General features: G+C 41.3%; 1 protein-coding gene across 5 annotated transcripts in view; it reads right to left on the bottom strand.

Moving 5' to 3' along the window:
• Window positions 1-23,777, bottom strand: part of tnksa (tankyrase, TRF1-interacting ankyrin-related ADP-ribose polymerase a) — a 107,565-nt gene that overhangs the window by 6,866 nt on the left and 76,922 nt on the right. For all 5 annotated transcript variants that reach the window (XM_083565024.1, XM_083565023.1, XM_083565026.1 and 2 more), the window contains 12 exons: window positions 20,394-20,580; window positions 19,764-19,885; window positions 19,268-19,359; window positions 18,775-18,853; window positions 13,501-13,672; window positions 13,331-13,410; window positions 12,110-12,255; window positions 5,755-5,920; window positions 4,879-5,098; window positions 3,718-3,827; window positions 1,875-2,063; window positions 276-513 (listed from right to left, as the gene is read on the bottom strand). In XM_083565024.1, the coding sequence (XP_083421150.1) occupies window positions 276-513; window positions 1,875-2,063; window positions 3,718-3,827; window positions 4,879-5,098; window positions 5,755-5,920; window positions 12,110-12,255; window positions 13,331-13,410; window positions 13,501-13,672; window positions 18,775-18,853; window positions 19,268-19,359; window positions 19,764-19,885; window positions 20,394-20,580 (1,801 nt within the window). The remainder of the gene's footprint in view (window positions 1-275; window positions 514-1,874; window positions 2,064-3,717; window positions 3,828-4,878; window positions 5,099-5,754; window positions 5,921-12,109; window positions 12,256-13,330; window positions 13,411-13,500; window positions 13,673-18,774; window positions 18,854-19,267; window positions 19,360-19,763; window positions 19,886-20,393; window positions 20,581-23,777) is intronic.

Raw genomic sequence — 23,777 nt, 5'->3', positions numbered from 1 at the left:
ATGTTTTCTTTTGCTCTCTACAATATCCTTCATTATCGACTTATAAGTCTTTCACTTGCTATGTCACACCTGAAGAGGATAAATATATAATGTACTCGAGATCATAATAGTAAATTCCTGTGCACTAGAAATGTGGCCAAGACAGCAGTTTCATCCTTGCATGTTTAAAAAAAAAAAGTGTGCCTGATTCCAATGTCAGAGTGTTTACAGGTTAATGGGTAAAGGGTGTAAACAAAATGAAAAAATAAATAAAAATAAAATGTAACCAGACTTACTCTCTCCCTCCTTTCTCTCAGTCCCTGTGGCTCCGTCTGCAGGCCCCGAAGCTCCAGCCACTGAGAGCTCAGCCAATGGGCCGGCCAGGTTATCAATGCTGCTGGCGGCTGAAAGGCAGGACGGCGTGGAGGCGGGCGAGATCACAGCAGCGCTCACAACTGTGGCCTGAGGTTTAAAGCAGCTGGGCAGGGAATCAGGATGCATGGCGTCAATCAGCAAAGCCCGGATATCATCAGCCTACAGTGCACAGAGGAGATATTAATTAACTAATGCACAGCGTACAGGACATTATATCACCGTATACCACAGCACTGCTTAATTCTGATTGATCAGAAGGTATTCATTCATTTTCTATCACAGTCCAGCTGTAAATCACAGGTTATTTAATAATCTCATTCTAATAGATTATCATTTCCATTCTAACGCCTCATTCACGTGGGAGTGTCTGTTGTATGAGATGCCTGAGGAGACGTTTAATATTTAGAGAACGAGTGTTCAGTTTCAGGGCTTTGCATCAGACAGAAAACAAAAGCAGTAATAATTTCAGAATTTGTTAGAAAGTTTTCAGCATATTGAGTGAGGCAACAACTGCTATCATTCTAAAGTATTATATAAACATGTTGTATAGGTTTTCAACATAATTAAATAGTATTATAAAAGAATGCACAGTATGGTATGTAAGACAATAATCAGCACCAGGTGGTAGCAGTAAATCTACTTTAAGTTTCATGATCATTGTCTTAGAATAGCGTTATAAATGACTAGAATATAATGGATACCAATACTGATGATTCATGATCATTACCAGCTTTATTCAGTTGTGCTTTAGGCATAAAGATAAATAATTTGACACATTACTTTTAAATTGTACAGCAGTGCATTACGATAAGCGAATGCAAAAACGTGTTTGTTATGTAAACGCATCTCTCACAAGCCTTCATTGGCATAAATGAGACAGATGGTGTTTGCTGGGTTCTGTGGGAATATCGGAAAATAAATAAATAAATAAATAAATAAATAAATAAATAAATAAACAAGAAAGAAAGAGACAAATTCCTCTACCATGATTTGTGAGCAACTCTAATAAAGAAAGGTCACCGTGGATCGGAGCAGCTGACATGCCAACACCTGCAGCATTTCTTAAACAGATATGAGGGCATGTACCAAACCATCCAGGGATTAAGTTCCATCTGCACTGGTGGCTTGGATGCATTTTTAATCATCTCCAACCTGTTTATTTAAACCTCGCATCTGAAAGGTCCTCGAAATACAGAATGCTTTGATGATGTACTGAATACAGGAGCACCAAAATCTGTCTCATTTTTATAATGAGCTTCTTCTTGTTTTAACAAATTACAGTAACATTTTATCTGATGGACCGTGTACAAGACAAAACCGCATTTGTCAGAACACTGAGAAACTGTAAAGCTAACTGTCCTGAAGACATTCTGTTGCAAATTGTTTTTTTTTAAGCATGAACACACTGTTTAAAGGAATAGATTCATATATTCTTTTTTTTTCCCTCCTTGTCTTTCTAGTTGAAAGAAGTTAAAAGTTATAATAATGCTTGTTAATATTACTATAATTATTGTGAATACCGTGGCGAGATCGAGTGGCGTCTGGCCCTCCTGGTTTTTCATGGTGGGGTCGGCTCCATGCGCCAGCAGCAGGGCACACAGTTGGGTGCGTCCCTTTTGCGCAGCCTCGTGAAGAGGAGTGAAAGCCCACTTGTCCGTGGCGTTCACACACGTGTTGTACTTGATCAGCAGAGCCGCAATATCCACGTGCTGGGGAAACCAAAAAAGCCCCACTGTGTTACAACAAAGCGATCAATTCTTGTCAGCGAATAACGCACGAGGTTGTAGAAGACCAAAAGACGAAACCAGAGTAAATCACCCTTTTTTGAAAACCAAACTGTAATGAGCTAAAGCATGAGCATGAGATAAATGTTGAAGCATTGATGTTTGTAAGAAATCAGCTGCGATATATCATCATTACACCTGTAATGTGTTCAGATGCCATGAGATATATATTTACATATATATATATATATATATATTTATATATAAAAACTAGCTAAATATAGTGAACAATGCTAAGTTTAATGTCTCCATCAGGAACATTTAGAAGAAGGGAAAATTGTTAATTTTTTAAAAAGGCATTTAAACAAATAAATACAAGATTAATACAAGTGACAGATCATTTTACCCAGAAGTGTTGAACTACACTCAGTCAGAGTGACCAACTGCCTCTTACTAATGCCCTTCCCCCCAATTGCTCAGTTTGGCCAAGCGACCAGCTCTTAGGGTCCTGGTTGTGCCACACTTCTTCCCTTTGAGCATTATTTAGGCGACTGTGCTCTTGGGAATCTTCAATGCAGCAGCATTTTTTTTTGTAGCCTTCCTCAGATCTTTGCATTGCAACCATCCTGTTTCTGAGCCATGCAGGCTGTTCCTTTAACCTGGTTTTTGCACGGCGTGTAAGCTGCAAAGCCTTTTACAGACAGGTGTGTGCCTTTCCACATCGTGTCCAATCAATTTTATTTGCCACAAGCAGACTCCAGTCAAGGGGTAGAAACAATCCAGAGAAATAGGAGGCACTTTTCCTTTTTCAAACATTTCTAGAATTCTGTTTTCACTGTCATTATGGAGTGTAAATTAAGGAGAAAAAAAATTATTTGAAGGATTGTAGTATCAGGCATCAACATAACAAATCTGAAAAAGTGAAGCGGGTTTGAATACTTTCAGAATGTACTGTATATACATGAGGTACAAGCACACACACACTCTCTCCTAAGCTTTTACAGGCATTCTGTCAGCAGTACCTAACGCCTCCTGCAGCCAATCGGTGTGCAGCAGGAAATGATCCAGCTCTGAGTGTGGTGTGTCTGCTGTAACGTTATCATGTATAATAAATATGCTGTCAGACACAATCATGTTTTGGATGATTGTAACAGTGGAAAAAAATTGTGTCTGTAAACAGAGCAGGCAAAAATGAGAAGGCAATCCCTTGTTTAGAGCCTGGCACTGTCATCTGGCCTGGACTGTCACTTGCTACATGGTGTCATCTTACACTCGGGCCTGTTCCCGTACAAATCATGCACCAGATTGTTGCAATAAAAGTGTATGAGTTGGGATGCTCCTGGCAGGCAGCAAAAACACCACACACTTCAGTGCACAGCTATGAGCGGAACTGTCAGGAGCTAGGGGCATGAACGGAAATTATAAAGCTTGTGAGCACATTGTGTGTGTGTGTGTGTGTGTGTGTGTGTGTGTGTGTGTGTGTGTGTGTGTGTGTGTGTGTGTTCATAGGTTATTCACATCTACACCGGTTCTTTGACTAACTGTTTGGAAACATTGATGTCCGTTTGTTCAGCACGCCCCTGGCTAATTTGATTTCATTAACAGCCATCTTTGATTATTATATTTTAAATATACTCACCCCGTATGAGGCTGCATTGTGGAGGGGAATGAGGCCGCCTTTGTCCTGTGCATTCACGTCTGCGCCGTGCTCCAGAAGATACTCCGCTACCTCCAGGTTATTATATCCCGCTGTGGTAAAATAAACATTTATAAATTTTTTATGATCAAGCAGTATGTATGCTGATACTGTGCTGTACCCACAATACCGAACACCATCATTACAGGACACAGCTTGATGTTTACACAACTGCACCCTGATACACAGACAAACATACACTTCGTTCTTTCATTCAAATATTTCTGACTCTGGCCAGGTCCCTTCTCTTCCAAACATCATTATACAACAAACAGGGTATTTACAGGGCTGTGTTTAATTTATTGAATTGAACATGACATAAGTGCAGGGTAAAACATTCAAGAGAAGCTTAGCCTGATCATTTATCATCTAAAGTTGTGGAGATTATATATATATATATATATATATATATATATATATATATATATATAGGCTGTTAGAATAATTCCCTGGAATAAGATGGAATAAGTTCGGGTCTCCTCGTTTAACTAAAGAAAAAAAAAAAAAAAAAGAAATCCTATACAATTGTGTGCCTCCTTTGTCGTAACAGTTTGAGAAAGAACCACACACAGTTGGAAAATCAGACTTTGGTCCATCTTCCTCTGATGTTGTACTGTCCTATCTGTACAAAATCTTCACTTCTGCAGTACATGCTGTTGAAGAACTTCTCTGAACACTCTTAGTGTTCCCACTGTTCTGAAAAATCCTGTGTTGTTCTGTGATGTTCTTATGCACATCTAAGGTCTACAATTTATTTATTGTTCAGGAAAAAAAAAAAAAAAAAAGATCCCGGAGGCAGGAGAACAGCTTAGCGTTAAATTCAGGATAAAAGCCAGAGATCTAATTGGATACGTCTCCTCTGCCACATCGCGAGGAAAAGATGACATTTTCCGAGAGCGGCACATGGCTGGTAATACTCAACGTCTCAGACTAGAACAGTATGATTCAGAGGCAATTGCTCGAATTTATGGTTAACAACGTGGCTAGTATTGTTTAGAGCGTGACTGCTGTGGGATTATGGGATGTGGCAGAAATAGCACAGCAAGAACTGTGTGCGTCAGAGAGAATCACAGGTTTTCGGAATGCGCTCAGGCTCTGGGTTACCTGCCAGGTGTAGCGGGGTAGAGTTGCGCCCCTGCGTGTCTCTGCAGTTGATGTTCTCGGGGCTGCAGAGTTTCTGCACACGAGCCAAGCAGCCTTTCTTTGCGGCGTCTAGCAGGGCAGCGTCTCCTCTCAGCAGGTCCTGGATGTCCGTGTCCCCTTCCTTCACCATGTCTAGGGGCGTGTTTCCGTCGCGGTTTTTCTTTGTCGGATCAGCACCATGCTGAAACACATACGTCTTAGACTCAGAAGCTTGTCTTAAAAATAATCGACAATAATCATTTTAATAATAAAAAGAAGAAGAGGGAAAAAATGTATAGCTCGTTTAAATTCCTATAACTAAATAATATCAATAGTTTAATTAAAAAAAAACAGTATAAAAATGTATTTGATTAACCTCGATGACTGCCTTCATAATGCTGATAAACGACAGGAGGTATCTTTTGAAGCAGGTATATAATAGACATTTTTTTTATTTCAAACCACACCCAATTATAAAAAATGTTCACCACGTAACGAGACTTCAATTGTTTCCGGACGCTCTGCATTTTATAATACAACACGACCACCTGAACTCTGATTTTAATACGTAGCGAAATATTAGCTCTTTAAAAAAAATTGCCGTCCTCGCCAGTCTGGAGCCGCAAAGGGCCAAGGTGAAAAGATGAAAGCAGAAAGTAATAAAAGAGGTTTCATTGCTAATAAACCCTAAGCCGAGGAATCTGGGAAGCTTTTCTTCAAAGGTCAAAAGGTCAGGGCTGAGTCCGAATGTTCCATAAAATGATTTCATTTGAATTAACCAGACAGAGAGGAGGATATGCTGAGTCACTGTTCTTTCTTTCTCTTTGTGTGTGTGTGTGTGTGTGTGTTGTACCAGACCTTGAGAAGCAGTTTACAGATCTCGTATTTGCCCTTGGCAGCAGCTTCATGCAGTGGTGTAAACTTCCACAGGTCGGCCACGTTCACCGATGCACCGTGTCTCACCAGCAGCTCAGCCACTTCGTAATGCCCATACGAGCAGGCATTGTGCAGCGGCACCAGACCTCTGATACACAAACAAAACATTTTACATAAATGTTAAGTATCGCAGGTTCTACAAAAGTCTTCTAAATGACATTTTTTGTAGGGAAAAATGTTTAACACACACACAAAAGCGCACACACACACACAAAAGCGCACACACACACACACAAAAGCGCACACACACACACACAAAAGCGCACACACACACACAAAAGCGCACACACACACACAAAAGCGCACACACACACACAAAAGCGCACACACACACACACACAAAAGCGCACACACACAAAAGCGCACACACACAAAAGCGCACACACACAAAAGCGCACACACACACACACACACGCGCACACACACAAAAGCGCACACACACAAAAGCGCACACACACAAAAGCGCACACACACAAAAGCGCACACACACAAAAGCGCACACACACAAAAGCGCACACACAAAAGCGCACACACACAAAAGCGCACACACACACAAAAGCGCACACACACACACACACACACACACAAAAGCGCACACACACACACACACACACACACACAAAAGCGCACACACACACACACACAAAAGCGCACACACACACACACACAAAAGCGCACACACACACACACACACACACAAAAGCGCACACACACACACACAAAAGTGCACACACACACACACACACAAAAGCGCACACACACACACACACACACAAAAGCGCACACACACACACACACACACAAAAGCGCACACACACACACACACACACACACAAAAGCGCACACACACAAAAGCGCACGCGCACACACACAAAAGCGCACGCGCACACACACAAAAGCGCACACACACAAAAGCGCACACACACAAAAGCGCACACACACAAAAGCGCGCGCGCACACACAAAAGCGCACACACACACACACACACACAAAAGCGCACACACACACACACACACACAAAAGCGCACACACACACACACACAAAAGCGCACACACACACACAAAAGCGCACACACACACAAAAGCGCACACACACACAAAAGCGCACACACACACAAAAGCGCACACACACACAAAAGCGCACACACACACACACACACACACAAAAGCGCACACACACACACACACACACACAAAAGCGCACACACACACACACACACACACAAAAGCGCACACACACACACACACACACACAAAAGCGCACACACACACACACACACACAAAAGCGCACACACACACACACACAAAAGCGCACACACACACACACACAAAAGCGCACACACACACACACACACACACACAAAAGCGCACACACACACACACACACACACACAAAAGCGCACACACACACACACAAAAGTGCACACACACACACACACACAAAAGCGCACACACACACACACACACAAAAGCGCACACACACACACACACACAAAAGCGCACACACACACACACACACACACACAAAAGCGCACACACACACACACACACACAAAAGCGCACACACACAAAAGCGCACGCGCACACACACAAAAGCGCACGCGCACACACACAAAAGCGCACGCGCACACACACAAAAGCGCACACACACAAAAGCGCACACACACAAAAGCGCGCGCGCACACACAAAAGCGCACACACACACACAAAAGCGCACACACACACACACACACAAAAGCGCACACACACACACACACACAAAAGCGCACACACACACACACACACAAAAGCGCACACACACACACACACACAAAAGCGCACACACACACACACACACAAAAGCGCACACACACACAAAAGCGCACACACACACAAAAGCGCACACAAAAGCGCACACACACACAAAAGCGCACACACACACAAAAGCGCACACACACACAAAAGCGCACACACACACACACACACAAAAGCGCACACACACACACACACACAAAAGCGCACACACACACACACACACAAAAGCGCACACACACACACACACACAAAAGCGCACACACACACACACACACAAAAGCGCACACACACACACACACACACAAAAGCGCACACACACACACAAAAGCGCACACACACACACACAAAAGCGCACACACACACACACAAAAGCGCACACACACACACACAAAAGCGCACACACACACACAAAAGCGCACACACACACACACAAAAGCGCACACACACACACACAAAAGCGCACACACACACACACAAAAGCGCACACACACACACACAAAAGCGCACACACACACACACAAAAGCGCACACACACACACACACAAAAGCCCACACACACACACACACAAAAGCGCACACACACACACACACAAAAGCGCACACACACACACACAAAAGCGCACACACACACACACACACAAAAGCATACACACAAAAGCGTACACACACACACAAAAGCGCACACACACACAAAAGCGCACACACACACAAAAGCGCACACACACACAAAAGCGCACACACACACAAAAGCGCACACACACACAAAAGCGCACACACACACACACACAAAAGCGTACACACACACACACACACACACACACAAGCGCACACACACACACACACACACACACAAGCGCACACACACACACATATATAAAGCATAGTTTATGGAGCAGGTTTTCATCAAGGATGTCTCTGTATATTGCTGCATTCATCTTTCTGACTGGTCTCCCAGTTACTGCCACTGAGGAAACATCCCCATAGCATGATGCTGCCACCACCATGCATCACTTGACGCAGGGCATTCGGGCTAAAGAGTTCAATCTTTGTTTTTCATGGTCCCTCAGATGCCTTTTGGCAAACTCCAGGCAGGCTGTCATGTGCCTTTTACTGAGGAGTGGCTTACATCTGGCCACTCTACCATACAAGCCTGATTAGGGAGTTCTGCAGAGATGGTTGTTCTTGTGGAAGGTTCTCCTCTCTCCACAGAGAAACGCTGGCGATTTTTTAAAAAGTGACCTTCGGGTTCTTGGGCAGCTCCCTAAGGCCCTTCTTCCCTGATTGCTTAGTTTGGAAGAGGAAGTGGTTCCAAACTTCTTCAATTTACGGATGTGAAGTCCACTGTGCTCAATACGTCCTTCAATGCTGTAAAATCTTTTATAAAAACACTTTTTCAGATCTGTGCCTCAATACAATCCCATCTCGGAGGTCTACAGATAAGTCCTTGAACTTCACGGCTTGGTTTGTGCTCTGACATGCACCGTTAACTGTGGGACCTCATATAGGACAGGTGTGTGCCTTCCCAAATCATGTCCAAATCAACTGAATTTGCCAAAGGGGACACCAATCAAGTTGTAGAAACATCTGAAGGATGATCAGGGGAAACAGGATGCACCTGAGCAAAATTTTGAGTGTCATGACAAAGGCTTGATGCATGGCAATAATTTGACCCTTCTGAAACAGATTAACATCTTTTCCACGACCACAGGATGTGTCTTCTGACATGGTTGTTTAAGAAATCCGAAGCTACTCACTGCATCGGTGTTAGAGCTAATTAACTTGTTGCCAGCTGAATCATAATCATCCATGCAGTAATTATCCAATGAGAAACTTTTAGCTACTTGCTTAGTTAAATTCAGGTGTTGACTTTTTTGGATGGGCAGTGTATGTATGTTTGTGTGTGTATATATATATATATATATACATATATATATTTATATTTCAAAAGCATGAATGTCATTACAACATGGATAATATTGTATGATGCGTCATTCTTTAAAAAAAAAAAAAACTAGTATTTTATGGCTGTGATGCAAGAGGAATAGTTGTAGACATGCTGTTAGTGACAAATAGTTAATCAACATTTTACTCTAATGTCAAACACAAAAAGCAATCGCACTCGGTTTACTTTCAAAAGGCTTTTTTTGGGACTGGAACTCATAGAAACTCATTAATCCCAATTTTGTGCTGAAGTCTTTAAAGAGAGGCTTGTTTGTTAATGACAGTGGGCTACATTTGGCAAAAGAAAGTATTACTGCAAAATATTGTGCGATGCAAAAATGATTATTTTGCCTTTGCAATTTGCAGGCAATTTTTATCTTTCACACTTTACAAATAAACGGTGTCGGGTTCCAGTAGAAGCCGTGAATCAGACCTTATATATATATACAGTACAGACCAAAAGTTTGGACACACCTTCTCATTCAAAGAGTTTTCTTTATTTTCATGACTATGAAAATTGTAGATTCACACTGAAGGCATCAAAACTATGAATTAACACATGTGGAATTATATATGGAATTATATACATAACAAAAAAGTGTGAAACAACTGAAAATGTCATATTCTAAGTTCTTCAAAGTAGCCACCTTTTGCTTTGATTACTGCTTTGCACACTCTTGGCATTCTCTTAATGAGCTTCAAGAGGTAGTCACCTGAAATGGTCTTCCAACAGTCTTGAAGGAGTTCCCCGAGAGATGCTTAGCACTTGTTGGCCCTTTTGACTTCACTCTGCGGTCCAGCTCACCCCTAAACCATCTCGATTGGGTTTAGGTCCGGTGACTGTGGAGGCCAGGTCATCTGGCGCAGCACCCCATCACTCTCCTTCTTGGTCAAATAGCCCTTACACAGCCTGGAGGTGTGTTTGGGGTCATTGTCCTGTTGAAAAATAAATGATGGTCCAACTAAACGCAAACCGGATAAAATAGCATGCCGCTGCAAGATGCCGTGGTAGCCATGCTGGTTCAGTATGCCTTTAATTTTGAATAAATCCCCAACAGTGTCACCAGCAAAGCACCCCCACACCATCACACCTCCTCCTCCACGCTTCACGGTGGGAACCAGGCATGTAGAGTCCATCCGTTCACCTTTTCTGCGTCGCACAAAGACATGGTGGTTGGAACCAAAGATCTCAAATTTGGACTCATCAGACCAAAGCACAGATTTCCACTGGTCTAATGTCCATTCCTTGTGTTCTTTAGCCCAAACAAGTCTCTTCTGCTTGTTGCCTTTCTTTAGCAGTGGTTTCCTAGCAGATATTCTACCATGAAGGCCTGATTCACACAGTCTCTTCTTAACAGATGTTGTAGAGATGTGTCTGCTGCTAGAACTCTGTGTGCCATTGACCTGGTCTCTAATCTGAGCTGCTGTTAACCTGTGATTTCTGAGACTGGTGACTCGGATGAACTTATCCTCCGCAGCAGAGGTGACTCTTGGTCTTCCTTTCCTGGGGCGGTCCGCATGTGAGCCAGTTTCTTTGTAGCGCTTGATGGTTTTTGTGACTGCACTTGGGGACACTTTCAAAGTTTTCCCAATTTTTCGGACTGACTGACCTTCATTTCTTAAAGTAATGATGGCCACTCGTTTTTCTGTACTTAGCTGCTTTTTTCTTGCCATAATACAAATTCTAACAGTCTATTCAGTAGGACTATCAGCTGTGTATCCACCTGACTTCTGCACAACACAACTGATGGTCCCAACCCCATTTATAAGGCAAGAAATCACACTTATTAAACCTGACAGAGCACACCTGTGAAGTGAAAACCATTTCAGGTGACTACCTCTTGAAGCTCATCAAGAAAATGCCAAGAGTGTGCAAAGCAGTAATCAAAGCAAAAGGTGGCTACTTTGAAGAACTTAGAATATGACATATTTTCAGTTGTTTCACACTTTTTTGTTATGTATATAATTCCATTTATAATTCCACATGTGTTAATTCATAGTTTTGATGCCTTCAGTGTGAATATACAATTTTCATAGTCATGAAAATAAAGAAAACTCTTTGAATGAGAAGGTGTGTCCAAACTTTTGGTCTGTACTATATATATATATATATATAGATAGATAGGGGGAGTGGTGGCTCCAGCGGTTAAGGCGCTGGGTTGCCGATCGGAAGGTCTGGGGTTCAAGCCCCGGTATCGCCAGGCTGCCACTCTTGGGCCCTTGAGCAAGGCCCTTAACCCTCTATGCTCCGGGGGTCCCTTACGAGGGAAATATCAAGGTCCGTGACGTCAGAGTGACGTGGGGCCGCCTTCCCGTGGGCTCACCACCTGCAGGAGGGACCGTAAGGGACGGTGCTGTGAGGATTGGGCAGCAGTCGAAGGCGGGGACCTGCTTAGACTGCTGCCCTCGCGACTGGAATTGCGGATAAGCGGGAGAAAATGAATGAATATATATATATATATATATATATATATATATATATATATATATATATATATATATATGATGTGAATCTAGCGGATCCCGGAAGCTCAGACTCACCCTTTGTCTTTGGCGTGGACGTCTGCGCCGTGATGCAGCAGGTACTCCACCACAGCCACCCGATTGTAGCCTGCAGCAAAGTGAAGCGGCGTCGAGTGACGTCCCTCCAGATCCCTGCAGTTCACATTCTGAGCGGAGCAGAGTTGCTGCAGAGAGAGTGCATGCACACAGAGAGAAATAAATATGATTGCAGCAGGATGAGTGAACATACAGGGAAAAAGAAATGGCTTAGTGCTCGGTTCATTATTCGGAAATGTCCCATTATCTAAAAAACGTATAAATACACAATAACATTAGAAACGCTAAATACACAAAATGTACTCTATTATAAATGTATGTAAAAAAATATTTACTCAAGATGCTGTAAAAATGAGGAATGAATTCTTTTGTAAAAACACGTTCATGGTGTAAAAATCTCAAATAGCTAATGGCCCTGAGTTTACTGCTCAATACTGCCTCCCAGAGGAAAAACAGCTTTTTTTTATCTTTCAACTCTGTTATGATCAACAAAATGATTTACAGCACGAAGTCAAGCTTTTTTTTTATTATTATTATTCAGATCAAACATAACTAAATAATATGAACCAATAAAAAAAAAAAAAAAGCATGAGTTGTGCCTATAAATAAACTTGGTAAACCTAGATGACAGCCACCATAATGCTAATAGAAGACAATAAGTCCCACTGTGTCCAGAACCACATCAGCACATCCGTGTGGCATCCCTGAAGAACTGGGTAGGAAAGGTAGTGAAAAGTTTTAAGTACCAAACCTCAAAGGGTTTACTTGTTTCCAGACACTCTGCATGTTTTGATGCGAATCGGCCAACTGAACTCTCATTTTATTATGAATAAAAATTTTTTAAATAAATAAATAAATAAATAAATAAATAAATAAATAAATAAATAAATAAATGGAAAAAAAAAACTCTTCTGGAGGCTCATGATGAAAAACTGAAAGCAGAAAGCAATTAAAAGCAGGAGGCAATTTGAAGAGAAGATCCCTGTCCCCCACATGGATGTTGTGTCTCCACGGTTCTCTTGTAGAGCTCCTTTAAATGGGTCCAATCAGTACTGCCATTTACTTATAAAAAATGAATTATCTCCTATCTAGGTAAATGGCTTTTTACTGCTTTTAGACCCTACATGTAATTACTAAATTAAACACACTTATTTCATATTAAGTGAACTTTTCTCCTCCTCCATATGCGAGTGCATTAGTCACCTTTACAGTGTCCAGGTCACCCGCTTTAGCTGCCTCTAAAAGCCTGTAGTCTACATCCGAGTTCCTCACTGGAACGTTTTCTACACAGAAGAAAAACGAGATATGAACGTTAACAAGCCTCTGATGGCCACGTTTCACATTCTGTGAGTGTGCACAGTAGCTGGGTTTACCGTTGAGGATCTGCTGGACGCCTTCGTTGCCCATCTGTGCGGCGGTAAAGCCCTGCAGCGAGACGATGGCTGGATCTGCGCCGTAGCTCAGAAGCAGCCGACACGTCTGGAGATGACCAGCCAGAGCCGCCCGGTGCAGAGCCGTCTGTCCCAGAGTGTCTACTGCATTCATCTGTGTTAATACAACGCACACAAACACTTGTATAATGACGCATCAGATTTACTAATGTTCCTGTATTTTTTAGTGCTCAGACATACAGTACTTCTCTATAAACGACACAATTATCACTAGGATGGATTAGCATTCGCGTTAAAAAAAGAGTAAAGAAAGAAAGAAAATGCCACGATGTCAGAGGTAAACATTGCATAATGTTGTGTAATGATGTGAAAAGGATGGATTTGGAGATATTTGTAAGACTTGAAACAATATAATAAAGAGCTTTTGGCAGCACCAACTTGACTAGGAACCGGGATAAGTGAAATCTGTATAAATTGAAAAAAAATCTTCATATTAAAAACATCCATGCATTCTCCCTGTTAGATTTTTATCATGCCCAAACAAAACGTAATTTTTGAAGAGGTTTCCCATGCTATCTACGATGCCCGTGGTGCCTTTGCTGATCAGGGAAGAATCACACAGCACACAGAATGGCGTGAATGTTCTTCAATTTAATGCAGATAACAGACAAGATGGCAATAAATACGAGAAGTGCTCTATTTACAAGGTTTCAGTCATCGTTTAATATGGTAAAAGCCAAGAGGCAGTTAGATGCTCACAGAAAAGTTGAGTTTTCAGCTGTTGAAGGTGTGAGGTATTTAGCAACTTTGTTAATAGTAAACGATAATTGTGGTCTTCGAACAAACCACTGGGTTGCAACCAAATGTTCTGAGGAATACATTAGCTAATGAGTAAATGAAGCCCTCAAAATTGCTTGAATATGTTGAAACAAAGAACCCAGCATTGACAGAAAAACCAATGGAGAAAAAACAAAAACATTTCGGATCTGATTATATACATCTATATAAAATATACAGCCTTGTGTCTACAAAAGTTTGAAAACACCTGTTTTAGAAAAAAATTGTTTTAGGGGGTGTGGCCACACAAATGGTCCTTAGTCACGGCATCACAAACGGCATCTGTGCTAAAACCATCGTTTAAATTGTATTGTCACTTTAAACTTAAATGTACCTCGAATGGCCGTGTTTTTCCGTGTAGAAGACGATAATTTCTTCTAAAATCGTTAAGACTGTCTCTGCAAAAACAAGCTTCTTCAATCAAAAGCCTTATGCAACTGACGTCAGCTGATGCTGAACAAACCAATTGGAACACATCCACCATTTAAGGTGGAGAGCGTGCAGGCAGCATGCAGATGCGACAGGGATGGGGAATGTCGTAAAATGTGATGCATAATGAAGCGTGTACACGAAAAAATACGGTACTATAAATATTTATTTGCGGAATATGGTACAAAAGAGCAAATCCATCCTGGAGTACACATTTATAAGACACAGTGTAAAACCTATTTTCCAAGAGGATATAACTTCTCCACCAACAGGTCAAATAAAAGCAGATAGATTTACATAGGCTTTTTTGTGACTGTTATACATAGGGTAATCTTTAAAGATGCACGCGCGCGCACCTGTAATCTTTACAGATGCGCGCGCGCGCACACACACACGCACGCACGCACGCACACAGTAAAACATGACTGACACAATTGATTTAGATGTAAACAAAATCCCAGAGATGCTCCAGGAATAATTTCATTACTCCGTGTCCCCATGTAAAACAAATCCAATCTGAATAAAATATTATACAGCATCAAGGGACATCATTTAGGAGGCATGCTTTTACACCAGAGAGACAGGAAAAGCATTGTTTTTTTCAGGCTTCCCTGTGTAAATCAAGGTGTGGTGGCAGGTCAGCGCAGGAGAAGACAGCACTGTGAATAAAGACGGTCCACTTTAAAATGAACACAGGCATAAATTAATTAGACGCGGCCTTGGGCAACTCCAGTGTCTCTTTAAAGACTATCGGCACTCTGAAGGTGGAGGCGAGAGGACGAGGAAGAAACCAGTGGTGTGCGTGTGTGCACGTGTGTGTAGGTTTTACTCCAACTCTGCAAAGTTTCATCATATAACTTTTGACATGCTGTGTGCAGGAGATTCATTCCTGATTCACAATTCCAACCTATAATTGTAAACACAGTGACAGTTGGACAGGTTCATGTTGCAGCCCTGCACATTAAATGGTCTGGAGATGGCTCGGCTCAGTACGGGCCACTCTCTGTCTCTCCCTCTCTCGCTCTTTCCTATGTAACAAGCTCCCTCCATCCTCCATCAGCGTTGCTCTGTGCTGACTTGTGCTCCAAAGCCAGCTGAGTTGAAATGCTGTGTTTACCTCCAAGTTCCCCGGTCTGCTTATTAGTTCTACACTGCCGTACCATCTGTTTACACCCCTTACGCCACCCCCACCTGCCCACCCCTCTGCTCACACTGCGCTCATCATCACCCAGCCAAACGCACTGAGTCAGAGGAAACAGCCCTCGGGCCACGCTGGCAGGTTATAACTCAAACGGAGAAAGTGAAATGAAGTGAATTCAAGCTTTTGGAAAAAAATATGCTGCGCTCGAACATCATCTGGTCTTTACTGCGTCCTGCAAGAAAACTCAATAAAAACAACTGAGACGTGAAACAGTCCAATTCCAACCACTGTACTTTGCTTTACCTTTCCTTCCCCTTGCATCAACTAAGCCAGAATGTTTGCCTCATCTCTATGCATACTGCCCAAGTTGACTGATTAACGTAGTTTTTTCCTTCACTTGTCCTCCGAACACAAATTTTCCTCTGAAGTGTTAACGAATGACCAAGAAAACTCGGAGGAATAGAGGAAATAATAAACAAGTTTTTATGTGAACCTGCTAAACGCATCCCTGCCTGGATGAATCATAATGATCAGACAGGCAGGCTAAGCACTTCTCAGCTTGCCGTCTGAACGAGCCAAAATTAATAAACCGAGCCGTGCGAGCCGGGATGCCAGACACGGATAAGGCAGGGCAAAACATGTTTTGAGAAAAAGATTAGATAAACTCCTAGCATTAGGAAAACAAAGAAGGAGTAGTCTGTGCAGTGGAAATACTGAAGGAGTGAAGCTGCACGAATGTCCAGAGCTCCAAGGCAGCGCCTGAACGACGGTCCAATCAGTCCATACTTATCAGATTGGGCTCCCTGAAAAGAGCCGCATTGATCTGGCAGTCTCTTAAGCACCGCCGCTGCCGCACCTGCTCCGCGGCACCTGCTCCGCAGCTGATACAAATGATTTAGCTCTCAGATAGTTTCCAGGCCCGTGGAGAAAAGCCTGGCTTTTGACTCGCCGCCAAAAAGCTCTAGCCTCACAGACATCTGGCACGAGATCCGCCACTGAAATGTCACCTCAGTCCTTCAAAAGGTGGCAAGTTAACAGATAAAGAGGCCTCCTACGTATTACACACGTAGCTTCAAGATTCCGGCATGCTGTTACTCTGGGTGCTCACGGAACGAATTTGAGCTGACTCAACATTAATGCCGCAAAATAGTAAACATTTATATGGGTTTACGAAGCCAAACAAACATTCAACAGAAACCTGAGTAACCATGTGGGAAAGTCAAAACAAGTATGTGGAACTTCCTCTCAGGATTCCTCTTAGAATTGGTTTTGTCCATTGTTGAATGTCATTCAAAATATGTAATTTGTTGATTTACTTTAGATTGTTAACGCCATTTTCACGTTTTATTGCGATTAAACGTACGTTCTCCACAACCTACTGTTATAAAACAATATTAACAGTGTGTCCTGATGCAAGTGGAGATACTTTTGCCACCAGTCGAGATGTTGTTTTTTTTACTGCATGATCATTTGGCAAACACTGAGCTACCTTCTCTGTAGGAAATATGCAACAGTCGATGCGGAAACAGGGTTGTTAAAATGAAGGACCCTGATCACCCCAGTAACTGTTTGATTAGCCCTCTAACATCAGAAGAGCGCTTCCGCTGTCTGATGACCAAATCGGAGAGGTTAAGGAGGAGCTTCTTCCCACAAGCCATCAGACTTCTCAATGCGAGCATTGTCCTTAACATGCATCTGCACACTACACCTTACAGTCTCATAATCATTACCACTGTTTATGATCCGTTTTTACCTCATTACCTGTTGTACCTTAAACTCCTTTTGCACATCTAATATATTTTCACTATTGTTTATATACCCCCTTATTGTTTATATTTTCTCATATCTTCTTACTCTTTTATTTTCTCCCTCTATTCTAAATATTTTGCAGTTCACTTTAGCACAATTCCCGAGTGGCCGATTGGGTTTTCATTTCACTGCTAGTTGTGTATTCTGCATATAACTATGTTTGTGACAAATAAGAATCTTAAAACTTTTTCAAATCTATTTACAGATCATTTACTGCCAAAAGTATTGGGACAACATCCTCAAACTGAGGCACACAATTGTACTGGATGTCTTTGGATGCTGTAGCGTGGACTTTTCCCTTCATTTTAACAGCATTATGATGTCTCTATAAACAAAACCAGCACCATGAAGATACAGCTTATCGGGTTTGTAGTGGAAGCTTTTGAAGGGCTTGTAATAAAACTCTGACCTCAACCATATTGAACACTTTTGAGATGAACTGGAAGGAACGCTGTTCTTTTACCAACCTCTCCAATATATAAAAAAAAAAAAAAAAACAAACAAACAAACAAACAAACCCAAACAGAACAAAACAAACAAACAAAAAAAAAAACCCCACTGGCTGTTTTTTATGAACAGGTTCTTCTGAATGACGTAGAACACTGTGGCCCAACATCATTGAAAGAGTCATTACGTACGTCTCATCCATTAGATTCAGGCAGAGGTGGTTTTTTAGATGCCATTTCTTACATAAAGCCCCAGTAGCACTGCTTCTTATTATTATTAATGGATATGGTGAAAGTAGACCTGAGAATGACAGCTTCACATTCTCCTGCTTATATGAGGTGAGAGAGTGAGCTGAGTGCTGAGCAGCGTGTGTGTGTGTGTGTGTGAGATGAGAGGAGACGTGTGAGTAATTGCACAACCGATGTGTTCTAGCGCTCTGTTACAGTACAGACAGGCCAGATGGCCCATGATGTGATGGGATGTGATGTACGAAGATCACTGATGTTGGTGTGTGTGTGTGTGTGTGTGTGTGTGTGTGTGTGTGTGTGTGTGTGTGTGTGTGAAGGAGAGAGAAATGGAAAGAATGAATGTACCTTGGAACCGTGTTTCTGCAGCACCTCCAGGATGTCATTGTGAGCCCTCTCAGCAGCCACATGCAGAGAAGTCATAAAGCTACACAATAAGAAAGAAAAGTCATGTCACTGTGTATAAATATACACACACACATATACACACAGGAGTCCCCCGTTTATCGCGGTGGTTACGTTCCAAATCCGGCCGTGTTATATATATATATATATATATATATATATATATATATATATATAAAAATAAATAACCCTGACTTTTTTTTACTCTACCCTTCATACACACTTGAAAAACAGCTGTGTACTTGGACATTGGAGTTGGTTTTTTTTATTTTTTTTTTTTTTTTTTTTATACCTAAACCACTTTGCATCATCAGGATTTTAGCAGATTTGCATAATAGCAGTTTTACATAACAGCACTTTTGCAAATTGATGAACAGCAAGTCTGCTTTTTAAGTTAAAATAAATAAAGTTGAAGATGAAATTCCCCAGCACTCACTCTTTGTTCTTCTCGTTGACGTTGGCGCCTTTCCGTAGCAGCAGCTCAGCGACCTGCTTCCTCTTCGGGTGGGGCGAAGCGACGGCACAGTGCTGCAACGAAAACACCGTCCAGTATCACCAAAGTGGCATTAAATAAAAACTGACATGGCATCGTTTCAGCATACAGAGGAAACCACTTCCGACTTCAACTCAGGAACAACTCCTTAACGCCGAGCTCAGCCAGTGATGCCAAAACAACAACACACCTGCTTACAGCGTTAACGGTAGCATTTTCAAAGTAGCACTTTGTTGATGAAATCTCAAACACCTTTCACAGATAATTTCAGAAATCAGATACACATCGCTCATCACAGTAAATCAAATCCAGCAATGTGAGATGGTGGGGATGTGGGCAGAGCTTCTACATGGTCTTCATGGGGGACTTCTCTTTGTGTGTGTGTGTGTGTGTGTGTGTGTGTGTGTGTGTGTGTGTGTGTGTGTATATAAGAACTCACCAGCGCAGTCTCGTGGGTCTGTGGGTGTTTGAAGTTGATGATCTCCAGAGCGAGCGTCTTCTTCACTTTGGCCATGTCCGCCTCACGTGCAGCCTGGAGCAGCGAGTGACCCTTAAACTCATCTGAGGAAGAGCAGAAAAAAAAAGTGATGAGTGCAGAGACGACATGGGAGAGGGTCGTATAAAGACACTGCTTTCTTCAGGGAAAGGCAGTTCTTCAGGCTGAGAGAGCTCAGAGAGTTTGCTTTTTTTTTTTTGTTGTTGTTGCTTCACTTACCCCATGGGGTATTTTATTCAGAATCAGAAGTGCAAGAAGCTGACCTATGATGTTTGCATTACATTAATCATAGAGATACATAACCTGCAGTGGAAACAGAACCTCGTCGAAAAACCAATCAAATTAAACTTAAGCAAAACATTTTCTGCTGATTTATGTTGGGTTGCTTTTTTTTTTAGATATAACAAATGCTCTATTTCAGAGTGAAGTGTACAACGGAAAAAAAAAAAAGGTTTTGATCCAGTCCCAAACCCCAACCAAAAATTTATCGGAAATTACTATAATTTGTTTGCACTGTACAAAATCAGATGAGCGGCAGCAGCAGTAGTAGTATAGGAAGAAGAATGTGCTCACAGGTGAGTCTCTCTTTGAGCTCGGGAGTAGGGGCCATGTCCACCGCGCTCTTGCCGTGACAGTTGACCAGTGTGGGATCAGCGCCGTGACTCAGCAGGAGGGAACAAACCTCCACGCGGTTCTTGGACGCTGCTTCGTGCAGGGGGGTGAACTGCCACAGGTCCATGGCGTTCACACACGCACCATGCTGAGGACACACAAACACAGGGAATAAAACTGTGGGTGTATTCGTGATGATCAAAAGTGTAGTAGAAGAAGAAAAAAAAAAGGAGCACAGAATTTCAGAAAAACTAATGGGATAAAAACTAAACTACATCACACCAGTAGGGGGCAATGAAGTTATTTAGTACAGTAAAAACATGGGAAATTAAAATCATCACAATCATGCCCAACCATGTTCAGAGTGGACAATCTTCCAGAAGCATTATGCAGCCAGAAAACACATTTGGTTTCAGAGGAAAGAAAGAAATAATCTAATCTTTAATCTAATCTAAAATAATCTCGAGCAATTGGAGCCTGAAATTTGGCAAAACCACTTTCAACACTACACTAGATTAGGCTGACTATAATCTATAAACTAGGACTGGGCCATATGACAGAAATGTCATCTGGTATCAATGCGTTTCTATGACATGAAACATGCATAACAACATAGCTGTATTGGAAATACCACATTTTATTCATTTATTTAGAAGTGCTACAATAATAATAATGAAATTATTTTCTTCGAATATGAGGTGGAAAAAGTATTGTGTCAGTCATTTTCTGATAGCAGCAAACTTACAAATATTCTATGAATATAAACAAACACTGAAAGGCACAAAAAAAGATAAATAAATAAAATAAAAAAAAATCTGTTGAAATTTTTTTTAAATCTTTTATACCAAAAAATAAAACATGTAATCCAAATCCAAAAAGTTAGGATCCTGTGTAACATTTAAAGAACAATAATTAATAAAGAACAATATCTCATAAACTCAAATTGTATTCACAAAAGAACATAGAAACCAAGCAAATGAACGGCTATTAAAAAAAAAAAAAAATAAAATAAAAAATAAAAAAGGGAATTTTGAATTTGATTGCTGCCACACATTTCAAACACGGTCCTGTCTCGACATTTTTTAAACATTCATAATGACATTATTTTCCCCCAATGAAATGGTACATTTACTCAATTTAAACATTTTGCTATTTTTTATGTTCTATATATAATAAAATATGGGTTTATGAGATTTGCAAATCAATAAATTGTGATTTGATTCAGATTATACACAGTGTCACAACTTTTTTTGGAACTGGTGTTATTTATTATTGCATCAACAACAACAACAACAACAAAAGATATGCTTTTGACTATGAAAACCATGAGACTTTCAGAACTAATAATTCCTGCTGTTTCCTTTTTATCCACAAACCACAAAGAGGAAAGTCCTCTGTTCTGAAAACTGTACTTCACTACATCAATGCAAGTTTTGCAACTGTGATTGAGAAGTCACTGTAGAAACAAAGATGTATTAGAATATGAATTCATGAATGTAAACCTGGACTACTGCCAGAGAAAATGATTCAGACTCATTAGATTCCAAACCTAAACATCAGTGTTTTTCAGGAATAGCAGGAAAAGCACCCAACTGTCTTCTTTCGGCTTCACCCATTAGGGGTCGCCACAGCGGATCATCCGTCTCCATACCCCCCTGTCCTCTACATCTGCCTCTTGCAACCCAACTACCTGCATGTGTTCCCTCACCACATCCATAAACCTTCTCTTTGGTCTTCCTCTTTTCCGCTTTCCTGGTGGCTCAGCATTCTCCTACTGATATACCCCATGTCCCCCCCATGTCCAAACCATCAAAAGCACCCAACTGTAAACTGAAGTAATTGTAATATTGCTACACTATTAATGATAATTTAGAAATGTCCATCAAAGCAAGAAAACTAAGTGTTTCACTGAAAATACAGTTGCTACCTAAACACTGAATGAACTAGGTTTTAAATGAAATAATTCCCAAACGCATCTGAACGTCATACAAACGAGACAATTAATAGCATCTGAACGCAAAAAGAGAGATGTGCCCTGATAATACCGCGCGTGCATCTGCGTTAACACGTGACCTCTAAAAGACGACGGCTGAGAGGAAGACGAGCTGTAAGTATCAGCCTCGAGCAGCTCCGCACTGATAACCCTGCCAACACGTGTTAACCACAAAGCTGCTGCTGATAACAGGATTTTTAATTGTCCTTTTGATCCCTTACACAGCATCTTTTAATCGGATCTGGAGTTAAGCAGCCGAGGCGCACGCACCGTGGGCTTAAGGAGATATTAGGAGCTGCTGATGCTCTTGGGGAAGAGCTGCTCTTTGTGAAGCACCAGTTAAATCCTCTTACACCACAGCGCTATTAAATTCTCCAATCTGATTGGTCAGTAGGTGTTGATTCATTTTTCTATAACAGGGTTATTACATTAAAGCGCATGGGACTTGTATGCTATTGATTCTTGGGCAACAGCTAATTCTTTAGACAGTAATCATTGCTGTCAGACGCATTCTGTAAAAGGTCAGAGGAAGGAGTCTCCAGTGTCAGTGCTTTGTAACAGCCAGAGCTAAAGCCTTAAAGTTTTCTGACAGCTCAGAAAAGGAAAAAAAAAAATAAAAAACAATAGAAAAGCTGGACATGCCGGTAGTGCAAAATAACTTTGCTTTGTCACACCACCCACATGATCGATTCTTTTCCTATAACATTACCAATGCAAGTATTCCATTCCTTATTGAACAAACGATATGAAATAGATGCACTGGGGTTATTTATTTTTTTTTTGGGATTGTTGGTTCTGTTTCGCCCAGAGCCGAGCAACAGTCTACTCGCTTGTTTCTAATAATAAATTACACCACTAGATTTGCACATATTTCTACACAAGTTAAGTAAGTTCATATATTATTAAATACATTACAGATACAGGTTTCCTCGTTAATGTGATTAAAATCTGATCGGATTCACAGTGTTTTGTTGACATAGTGAGACAGGTGCAGGACAGAAGGACGCTCAATGGCAGGGGATGGAAAATGACTAAATGCTTCGGACCCGATTTGACCTGAACACACAGCGCATGGGCACCTTTGTGATTTTTGTCAAATCACCTACAGTGTTCACATGATCGAGATGGAAATTTGTGTAATGTAAATCTAAAAGTCTGCACTTTGTTTCGTTTTTCTATTCGTTTTTTTATTTCACGTCCTATATACTATGGACAGCTAAAAAAAAAATTATAATAAATAAACAAACACCGGTTGCTGTCCAAATATTTATGGAGCGGACTATAATATATTTTAATGTCACTCCTTATTTGCTTGTAAATGTTCTGTATACTGGTGTACCATTAGGTTATCG

This window comes from Silurus aristotelis (assembly GCF_946808225.1).
Source record: "Silurus aristotelis genome assembly, chromosome: 16".
NCBI classification, from domain to species: Eukaryota; Metazoa; Chordata; class Actinopteri; order Siluriformes; family Siluridae; genus Silurus; species Silurus aristotelis.
Note: the sequence above shows the minus strand (reverse complement) of the source record. Positions and strands in the feature narration are given on the sequence as shown.